An 11,215-nucleotide genomic window follows, 5' to 3' on the forward strand; every position below is an offset into this window, starting at 1 on the left:
TTCAAATTACCATTATCAAAGTACTGAAGCTCAAATCCTCCAAAAAGTACTCCTAGTACAGGCTTGTGAGACTAGAGTACTACAGTACATACAGTAGTGTACTGATGTACGATGTGTACAACTCCATAGTAACTAGCTGTATAGTGCCCAGAGGCGGACATCCCGGGTTCAGAAAGTAAAAAGTCCAGCCAAGTATTTGATCCAACCATTTAGTAAACCAGCTCGTCCTAATTAGCTGCCAGGTAGATCAGATCATTAGTGATATCACCTGTGTTAAGTGCACAGGTGGAAAGAATGTATGGCAGGACTTTTACTCTTTGGAACCAGGAATGTCCGCCTCTGACAGTGCCCTATGTAGTAAAAGAGTGGATGTTCAGAACGCAGGCTGGGACTACAACACTGTGATGATGGTGGCGCTGCCCTACCTGTGTCTCTGGGTCTTCTGCGCCGAGGCTGGCAGCGCCCAACTTGACCACGTCGGCCAGCTTGGTGATGGTGCCGACGGAGGACTGGGCGGCCTGGGCCAGCTTCTCCTGGCTGGCGCCCGCCCCCGACACCAGCAGCTTGGTGTCCTCCACCAGCGCCTTGGCCGTCTTCAGGATGTGTTCCCTGGAGGAGGAGGAGCGAGGGAAGGATAGCGCGTGAGGAGGTACTCCATTTTCATCAAAGTTTAGAAATACAGTACATCTCGTTTTCTGTTCATGTCCTATTCTCTGTCTTTTCAACCGCACAGCCAAAGATGACTGAGAACTGCCCCCCCCCCATTAACCCCATTAAAAGACAACTACAGTCTAGAAACAGATTCATTCAAACTGTGATTGCAAATACAACGTAACAACCAATAACAAAGTCCCCAGACTGTCCCCAATGGCGGTGTACCTGTGATCAGCGAAGGTCTCGGAGTTCTCGCGGTTGAGCGTGCCAGCTGTGGCAAACATGATGGTGGTGTCCAAGTCGGCGATGATGCCCGCCACTGCGCTGCCAGCTGTGATGCAGGCCTGGGTGCCACGGTTACCCGCCTGGAGGGCAGCCAGCACGTGGGACACCTGGGAGTAGCGTGCGAGAGGGAGCGGATCTCAATGTGAGCTGAAAGTTCAGTGATCCAATGATATTGGTTCTCTTGCTAAAAATACTCTCAATTATCTAGCTTTTTTTTGAGAGGTTTGGAGCTGGTTTAACAGAGCAAGTTCATCAAAATGAATAGCATCAGTACATTCAGTGATCTGTTTAACTCATAGAATGGCTTTGTTTTGTGCATTTCAGATTTATCTAATCAAACATAGTTAAAGTTACATGCAGACGTACACACACAAAATAACCACATCCCGCAAACGATCACTTTGACCCTGCCCCCCCAACCCCCCCCGGTGAGGTGGCGGAAACTGTGCTCACCTTCTCGGAGACCTTGCGGGCGCTGTCGATGAGCTCCTTCTTGGTGAAGCTGTCGTTGGGGCTGCACTGGAGTGCTCCGGCCTTGGTGACCAGCCCTGTGCAGCTGTAGCCCAGCTCCCCAACCTGCTTCTTAATGTGGGAGCCGATCTGCGGAGGGCCACGTTTAACAAAACAAAACATCAGCACTCACGGATCCATCTTCAACATTATACTCGTATCGTATGCAACATGCAATGGACACAAGAGGGTGTTTTTGCTTTCAGTCTATTTTTTTTTTTTAAATGGTGCGTCTATGTAGACAAGCTTCCTGATAGCGCATGGTTTTTGTGGCAAGCTATATTTTTCTTTTTCACCTATAGTCTTGTTTTGGTTTTACCTGTTGTACCTGTTGAAGTACGTTACTGTATATGCACCCATGTCACAAAATAATCTCATCTTCAGATTTGTGTGCCTCGCTGCTTTTGAGAATGCCTTTTAACTACATACAGACGCCATTTGCCAGTGTGTAGAATTTAGGTTAACTAAATATAGCTGAGGAGGGCTAAATCTATGTGCTAGAAGACTGGTACATAAAATGGAAAGATTATAAATAACAACTTAAATATTGTGTTAATGGGGATGAAAGCATCTTCATGTCATTATACCTCATCATTCTCTGCAGTGACGGCAGCACCCTTGGCTTCAGAGGCCAGTTGACCGAACTCATTGGTCAGCTGATTGGCCAAGCCGCCAAGCTCATCAGGGTTGGTGTTGGATTTGGTGACCTGAAAGGTAATAAGAGAGAGTCGTTACATTAGTCATTAGGGAAAAGTCACACACACATCACCAAAGTGTCATTGATGAAATATGCATGGCTGCCTGTGTGGAGTTCAAAGAAGAAGAGGTGGCATGGCATTTTTTTTGTTCCTTTTGATGTACTGCTGATTTTATCTTCTGATGTACTGCGGATTTATTTCAAGCCGTTTTTAGCACTTTTACCATTTTCCCTTTCTCAATTGAGGCTCTCATGTGTAGCACAATATCACTTAAATTGATATCTGATCTTTGACAAGTTATTACTTCCTTGAACACAAGGAATGTCAATACTTATAAATGCTTATTTATGAGTACATGACAATAAACTTTGAACTTGAACTTGAACTTGCTCACCATCTCCTGCACAGTGACTGCGATGGCCTTGGCCGTCTTGACCATGGTGGTCTGGTAGTCCACGAAGGTGCCCTCGGGCTCCACGCTCCGGCCGTCCTCCATGGTGTTGATGGCCCCGGTGATGGAGTCCACCATGCCGCCCACGGCTCCGGCCGCGCTGGCCGCCTCGTTCAGCGTAGCGGCCAGGTCGTCCACCGCCTCCTTCATCATCTGCACCGACTCCTCCAGGGCCTCCTGAGTGTGAGCCGCCTGGGAGAGGGAAGAAAGAGAGGAAACAGTTACGCATAGACAGGAAAACACAAACATGTAAACACAAACAAAGATATATGAATGTACACATACAGTATGTGGGCACACATACTGTAGACACACACACAGTCATGTATGGAAAATTTTGTGGTTTTGCATCATTATTTATTTCAAAGCACATTGCAATAACTATATCTGTTAGCATATAAAGAACTAGAAATGCAATTCCAAGGAATTACCAGTGCATGAAAATGCAAAAATAGATAAATAATGTAGATATGGTTACTAAGGTGTAGCTAGGGTAAACATGGTGGTTGCATAGTTTACAGAGAGTTGATTGTAGACTGTTTAAAGATGAAACATTCCAGTTCTAACTTAACTTATGATTTCTATTCTTGTTAAAATGTTGATTAGCTAACTTAACTGATGATTTCTAGCAGTAATGCTAAAAATGCTAACAATGCTAAATTTGCTAACAATGCTAACCAGGTTGATTAGCTAACTTAGTTGATGATTTTTTGCAGTTATGCTAAAAATGTTAACTATGCTAACTATGCTAACTAGCTAACTTGCTAGTGAGGACTTTTATTTTGAAACATTTGTTGCTAGGGTATCCATGGTGCCCACTATCAGGAAACAAGAAGTTACTGCAGTATAATCATGTTGGTTGCTATGGAAACGGTCATAAACACCTAATTTTAATGGTTGCTATGTTGGTTGCTAGGTACATTGAGGTTTCATGTAGTTGACTGGAGGCAAAGTGGATGATAACTGACAGTTGGAATGGTTGAACAGTTCAATAGTTGAGTAGTTTCAATGGTTAAATGATTTAATAGTGTATTATTGCAGTGAGGACTTTTATTTTGAAACAGTTGTGGACAGAGGAAACAGTTAACAGGATATGTAGTCTTCTGAGAGACTGTATGCTAAAGCCAGAGAAACTGACAGTTGGTGCCCAGGTGGCCGGCCACCTGGCCTAAGATTCTAATTGCTGCCGTGATGTCATAATGAGCAATGTTAAGTCTATGGGGGAAATTGTAATAGTTTTTAACTAATAGTTTAAAAAGTATAAAAGTTACAAAGTTGATATATACAAAGCCCACATCGCGTAAGTAAGATCTACGTAACACAGTTTGAATGAAGTTTCTACGTTAAACGGTTCAAGCTGAATTGCGTACGTTAGAAGAAGAATAATAAGAAGATGAAGAAGTTGAAGACTAGGAAGAACAGTACAGTGCATTTTCATGCACTGTAATAATTTCACTGCATCACTCATTTCTTTGCATGAAAATCACATTTAAAAAGTGTGTCTTATGATATCAGTTACTAACTGCTTTGATTTTTGTTTGTTTGTTTGTTTTGTTCAGCGCGGTCACCTTAGGGTTGCCTCCGGCCTCTTTGGCCGTGTAGAGCATCTGGAGGGCCGACTCGGTCAGGGTCTTGGTCTGGTCCAGCACGTTCATCTGCTGCTGGCTGTTGATGATCTTGGAGGCGGTGCCGATGGAGGCCATGATGAGAGGCTCAAAGTAGCTGACCATCTGAGACACCTGAGGACAGGACACAAACAAGCCAACGAATCAGAGAGGAAGGTCTCACCACTAAACAAACACAAAATGATTCCAACCAACCCAAAATAACAGTTTCATATGACTAGACTAACTGCACATCTTAAAAGCACTGAACAATATGTGATGTGTGATATGTTATATGTATGAGATGTATGTTACATCAAATGCTGCCATCTTTTATGGATGAAATGATGTGTGAAGAAGAATATCCTTTACAGGACAATAAAGACTCTATCTATCTGAACTGTAAGAAATCAATGAATAATAAAAGTAAACTAGGCATACTGCCATGACCCAGAAAATGACAGGAGGTCAACATAAGGTGCGAATGAATGAAAACGTGCAAACCAGAGAGTCAAAGAAGAAAAGGAGAAAGTGTTCAACTGAAGGCAGTCACATTAAGTTTAGCCCAGACTATGGAGAAGACTGGGGTCAGTAGAGATGGACCTGGAGGAGGGGGTGGGGGGGGGGTCTCACCTTGTGTCCGAGCTGAGAGGCGTCCGAGCGGGCGGCGATGGCCACCGGCTCGATCAGGTTGCTGATCTCCTGCACCGAGGCGGCCATCTGCCCATGAAGAGCCTAGAGGAACCAGACGAACAGACACACACACCACACACACAGTCAGTCACTTGTGCTAATTTTTCTAGTCATGCTGACCTGAGTGACCCAACTTGGTAATGACTATCTAAATAGGCCTACATTTCATATGTGAGACACACACGTCTGCATGTGCATGTGCATAACGCTTGTTTATACAGGTTGCAGAGGTTAATTGTGAGTATTTTAATCTAGAATGAATTAAATTTATCATTTGAGTGGGTTTCTGTGTGCATGTGTCCACAGGTCTTTAGAGAACATCTGTGCCTGAGACCGACGTCCAGCCGTACCTCGTGGGAGATGTCCTCCCGTGGTGTGAGCTGCTGGCTGATAGCAGCCAGAGAGGCCTGGTCCACGTCACGGATGCAGTTGTTGAGCACCTCGATGGCCTCGTCACACTCTCTCTGGCCAGGAGCCTTATCTCTGCGCACACAAACACAAACACACAAACAAACACAGAGAAAACATGTTATAACACAACCACCAGGCCAAATGCCTACAGTATAAGAAACTACCACCACTACATGTTACATTACAGTAGTTAAACAGCTGCAGCAGTGCGCAACCCTAAATAGTGATATTGTTAAGAGTATGGATCTACTGTAGTCCAGAGGTTAGTAGTTGTATTGGTGATGTTTCAAGGCCCATACACAGCCTCATTGTGTACAGACTAATTGGAATACATGTGTTCAATAGCCTGCATAATTTTGTGTGGCCTCAAGCCATTGCTACATAATTGGTAATGCTGCCCTGTTTTAAAGAACTAACTGTTCTGCGCTGATCTGCATGCACTGTACCTCATGTTGGTGATGAGCTTCTTGATGGAGTCGGAGACAGTTCTGGAGTGGCCCGCGAGCACTGACCACTTGGGCGGGTCCTTGGGGTTGACGGCCAGGGAGCGGGCCGTCTGGATCAGGCCGGTGGAACTCTCGAGCATGGCCTTTGCCGCGGCAACGATGGGCTCCATGGCAGCCATACCCTAACACAGAGAAACCCACCGGCAGATAAAGGCACCAGCACAGAGCATGATGTTGCGGTTTCAATCAAACAGAATGCATCTAATGCTCCATATGGTTGTCTATAAAAGTAGAGCCAGTAATCATAAGATAATGAACTATTACAAACAACTAGTCATGTATAAAGCATCTGTTCATTATGTTTTTTTGTATTTTTTTCTAACATTAATGCAAAATGGAAACTTACCCAAACACTCAAATGGTGTTTTGCTCCTATGACATAACGACTTTATCTAATACACTCACCACGGGAGCCTAGAACTGATCAAGATGATGAGCTGGGTGGTTTTAAGAGCTGCGTTTGTGTTTTTGCCCAGACAGACGGGCCATGCTGCTAAAAAACGTTACCTCTGGGCTGATCTGAGCGGGCATGCTGGCGAACTCCGGGTTGGAGGCGAAGGCAGTCAGGTTGTCCACGGCCTCGATCAGCGGGCCGGTGGCGTCTTTGCACTTCTCGCGGTTCTCCTCATTAAAGGCTCCATCCAGGGCCTGGGGGGGGGGGGGGGGCATCAGAGTCAGTGTTCGCCCACACACAAAGCTCCGTCTGAACAGACAACCTCTGAAAAAGCTGGCTAGCGTGTGGTCATTGAAGTGCAGAGCCTGGACCCTCTGAAACACTACCAGAGCTACAGAGGATGTTTTTGATCGGACTGTTTTGTTTCAGGATTCCGAGTATTCTTAAAAGGTGCTTACTGAACCTTTTTAGTTCGCCAGGATTACTTTGTATTTCCATCTGTGTACTGATTTTTTCCAAGATGACCTTCAGACTTCTCTATTACATAACGTTCCCATCCACACACCCAATCTCACTTGACTCACACATTCCAGCTCCAACTTGTTCAACTCACCGACATACACCCACACACACGCGCACACACACATACATACAAATACACTCCTCCTTGAATCATGCTCCAGCAAATACATGCCCACGGTATACTCACATACAGTACATACAAACATAAATGTTCGCTCATGGACAATAAACACGCCCACACAAAACTGTTTACAGTCTTACGGCCACATACAAAAACATTAGTGCACTCTCCTAATCAAATGAAGCACATACATAAAATTCCCATACGAACCAGTGTATAAACACCTACAGACACAACTGTATACAGATTTATATATGGTGTTTACGCGCTCTCGCTCTCTCTCTCTCTCATATGATACACACACACACACACACACACATACACACACACACTCTCTCTCTTTCTTTCTCTCTCTCTCTCTCTCTCCCTATGATAAGCGAGCTCTCCTGTTTTGCTTTTGTCATCCTAACCCCTCATTATCTGAACCACAAGAGCATCTCATTATCATTATCGAAGTCTCTTTGCAAGTTTCCTCTCCACTTGCGTTCACCTCCCACCACAGGACTGACAATAACGCCACCCTCACCCCCTCACCCCCTCCACCTCTCCCCCGCTCCCCCGCACTCCACTCACTTTGATGGACTTGACGAGGTTGGCGGTGCTGTTCGCAACCTCCTTGGCTGACTGGACGAACTGTCGCTTAGCAACAGGGTTGGATGTTTTGGAGGAGGCGAGGCGGCAGGCGTTGCAGAGCGCAGACGTGTGTTTGGCAACAATGGTGGCGGCGGAGAGGACCTTGGGATTCCAGAGAACAACGGCAACAATTAAACACAACAGACATGAATATGAAGCATAAAACATGTGCCTATTATGACCTAGAAGCCCTAGTTCTGGGACCATGGCACTCCATCAACATGGCTCAAGGTCAGTGAAAGTGAACCACTAACCTTGAGCACTTAAATCAGCTGTGGAGTCTAACAATCATTATCGCTCCCTCAACCAGGCAGGTACAGTAGCCAAGACATGAACTTAAGAAGGGTTGATACACAGGAACTGTAGTAAAGTTGGACCATATCTTGTACTGTATTTCCTACACTGTATACTGTATTGTGAATCACTTCAAATGACTCATTTTATAAGCATCTGCTAAAGAAATGTAAACAGAAATAATTTAAAATCTCCAGAGCAACTCGCAGAATAAATTAATCCACCTCAGATACAGTACTTGCATTGCTTTGAGCTTCTTAATGGGAGTTTCGGTTCGGTTCCCCCTACTGTACCTGGGACTGCGTGCAGGCGGGGTCCACTAGGTTCTGGCAGGCCATCTGGATAGACTGCCTGGCCCGAGCGAACTGGGCCGGGTCCACCAGGCCCTTCTGTCCAGCGTGGCTGTTGGGGTCAGAGACGCCCACCAGGTAGGCACCCTGAAGCACAAACAAATAAACAAACAAACAAACAAATACAGCCGTTGGTTAGTCCAGTCGGGCAGGGCATAAAAAAAGCAAACAGTTCACCGGGTCGGCACAAACACACGCTCACGTTCACTCACTCAACACAAACAACCTTCAGCGGTCACGCAGATAGAGCAGTGAAGGCCACAGGGCTCAAGGGCGTCAGGCGAGGAAGAGGAAGATGAGGAAGGGGGTGAAACAGAAAAATCAGTACGGTTTAAGACCTGTTGCAGGGTGAAGACTATACACAGGAACTATACACTGGAAAGCCTGGTGATTAGAAATAGACTCGGTGTGGTGTGTGTGGTAAAATAACAGCCATGTGATGGTGATGGCAGGTTTCAGAGCTGCAAATGTGTGCTTGTTAGCGTTCAACAGTTCTAAAGCATTTCCGGCTGCAAGAGTCATAAGGACGTTGTTCTTTTTGCCTTCCTACATCCTCCAACTTCTTATCAGTCACTCACACACCAAGTTTTTTTATTCGCTATCTACCATGGCAACACCAACTGGACGTGACAATCACAAATAAGCACCCCCACCACTCCTAGCCCCCTAAACACACACACACACACACACACACACACACACACACACACACACACACACACACACACACACACACACACACACACACTTTCCTGTATAATGAGGAGTTCTAAATGCTGTAAAAGGGGGGAGCGCACAAAGAGAAATCGGCGCGAAAGCTTTTAGAGAGGGCTGGAAATCAGAGCATTTAAAGATGACTCATCCCTCTCTCTCTCTCTCTCTCTCCCTCTCCCTCTTTCCTTCTCTTTCTCTCACTTCCATTAAGGCCCAGTGTGAGGGTCGGAGAGAGGGGAGAGTGACAGGACGTGAAGAACAGCGAGGGACGAGAACGAGAACGAGAGAACCAGAGAACAGCAGCGGTGTGGGGAGAAGAGGCAACAGCTTGAGAGACAGAAGGAGGATGGAGGGAACGAAAGAGAGACCACAGTCAGTAGAGAGGACGAGTGAACTGTTGAAAAATGGGTAAATAACAGCCACAGAGGAAGAGAGAAAGACACACTGAGAGACTTGAGAGAAACAACAGAGAGAATGAAACTGAGTGAGTGACACAGTTATTAATAAGTGAGCATTTGATTGAGTGAATGAGTGAAACAGTAAAACAGTGAATGAGTGAGTGAGTGAATGAGTAAAACAGTGAGTGAGTGAGTGTTTGATTGAGTGAATGAATGAATGAAATAGTGAGTGAGTGAAACAGTGAGGGAGTGAGTGTTTGATTGAGTGAATGAATGAAATAGTGAGTGAGTGAAACAGTGAGGGAGTGAGTGTTTGATTGAGTGCATGAATGAAACAGTGAATGAGTGAGTGAGTGAATAAGTGAGTGAGTGAGTGAGTGAGTGAGTGAGTGAGTGAGTGAGGCAGCAAGAGAGCATGTGTGTGTGTGTGTGTGTGTGTGTGTGTGTGTGTGTGAGAGAGAGAGAGCATGTATGTATGTAAGCCCCATCAGACAAATCCCTATGTGTTCATTTGTGCTGCACTAGTAAGTCCAGATGTTGTTTTCAGTAGTATGTCCAGGGCATGCATGGCTAGAGAAGCAGGGTAATTATGTAGCACAAGTGGAGTGGAAATCACGCCGATTGCTGTCTGCTCGTCATGAACTGAATGTTTTCCCACACGTATCCCATTACACAATCAGGAAAACAGTCTGGTGATTATAGCTAGCATGCTGGGGTTCGCCACAGTTTGGGAACACCAGCTGACAAAACACTTGCGTGATCTTCTGTCCCCGTTTGCTCTGCACCTCAAAAACAGGACGATTGACACCCGGTTGCGATACGGAGGTGCTGTCTGATTTTCACACAGCGATGGAGCTTACGTAACGCGGAGGGTAAAACAGAGGATGGAGGAGGCAGATGGACCGCGCAGTGCAGTGTGGCGTGTGTGTGTGTGTGTGTGTGTGTGTGTGTGTGTGTGTGTGTGTGAGTGTGTGTGTGTGTGTGTGTGTGTGTGGAGAGGAAGGAGAAGCTCGGTGGGGCGTACCTGGGCGGCAGCCTCGGTCAGCCCACACAGGGCCTTGGAGCCTGAGCTGACGGAGTCTCCGAACTCGGGCAGGTTGCTGTTCTTGGCGTTGTGGGAGATTCCAGCCATGGCTTCGCCCAGAACCTATGACGGAATAGTCAAGAAAATAATCACTATGAACGTAAGTCATCTAATAGTCGTGAATTAGTAATAATGGCAAACACTTTTAATTGACTGAAATTAATGAATGTAGTCTGTGTTTTTAGGAAAACTGATGAAAGTCAACGAAAATAGGCTGTTAATTCCAATACTTCCACATGTGAATGACAATTATGAAAGAAATACAACACGAAGTCTGCTACATCACATATGCTGCTATGGTGCTGAAGGCGTTGAAATGTTTGACATAATCCACATAATACAGCATTAGCATAGTAAGCATAACACGGCATTACACATCCACATTATATGTAATAGGCCTGCCATCTTGCTACGTAAGTAGTTTTCATAGGAGGAGGACAGGGTTGCATTTGAGGAGTAAAGACCATGACAGTCTGTGGGAAGTCTTAAGATGAGACTCATACCTTGGAGTTCTCCATGACACTATCGATACAGTCGAAGTAGCCCATGTCGTTAACAGCTTCAGTTGGGTTCTCCAACATACCCCTCACCGTCTGAGATGGGGCAATACACAGAGAGAGAGAGAGAGAGAGAGAGAGAGAGAGAGAGAGAGAGAGAGGGATGGTAGTATGTAAGGGATAAATGACTCAGGCATGCACATTGTAATTAAATCAATGACTAAAAACAATCTGACTACAAAGAAAATTATGCATAAAATATCATACTGCTTTCCTGAACATCAACATCAGAAAGATATTTTCAATGCAATATGCCAGCAAGAAAAACATGGTTAGGAAAAACAACCCAGGGCCAGGCAACCACTTAAATAACAACATCAAGGAATATGCTTGGTA

General features: G+C 45.4%; 1 protein-coding gene across 3 annotated transcripts in view; it reads right to left on the reverse strand.

The window, feature by feature from the left end:
• The window catches only part of tln1 (talin 1), an 88,370-nt gene that overhangs the window by 17,258 nt on the left and 59,897 nt on the right, over positions 1-11,215 (reverse strand). For all 3 annotated transcript variants that reach the window (XM_062553504.1, XM_062553503.1, XM_062553505.1), the window contains 14 exons: positions 10,826-10,915; positions 10,263-10,385; positions 8,070-8,213; positions 7,423-7,584; positions 6,320-6,460; positions 5,753-5,934; positions 5,246-5,378; positions 4,836-4,937; positions 4,167-4,337; positions 2,542-2,790; positions 2,037-2,156; positions 1,393-1,539; positions 880-1,046; positions 426-609 (listed from right to left, as the gene is read on the reverse strand). In XM_062553504.1, the coding sequence (XP_062409488.1) occupies positions 426-609; positions 880-1,046; positions 1,393-1,539; positions 2,037-2,156; positions 2,542-2,790; positions 4,167-4,337; positions 4,836-4,937; positions 5,246-5,378; positions 5,753-5,934; positions 6,320-6,460; positions 7,423-7,584; positions 8,070-8,213; positions 10,263-10,385; positions 10,826-10,915 (2,115 nt within the window). The remainder of the gene's footprint in view (positions 1-425; positions 610-879; positions 1,047-1,392; positions 1,540-2,036; positions 2,157-2,541; positions 2,791-4,166; positions 4,338-4,835; positions 4,938-5,245; positions 5,379-5,752; positions 5,935-6,319; positions 6,461-7,422; positions 7,585-8,069; positions 8,214-10,262; positions 10,386-10,825; positions 10,916-11,215) is intronic.

The sequence above is a fragment of the Sardina pilchardus genome, chromosome 14, assembly GCF_963854185.1.
Source record: "Sardina pilchardus chromosome 14, fSarPil1.1, whole genome shotgun sequence".
Lineage (NCBI taxonomy): Eukaryota > Metazoa > Chordata > Actinopteri > Clupeiformes > Clupeidae > Sardina > Sardina pilchardus.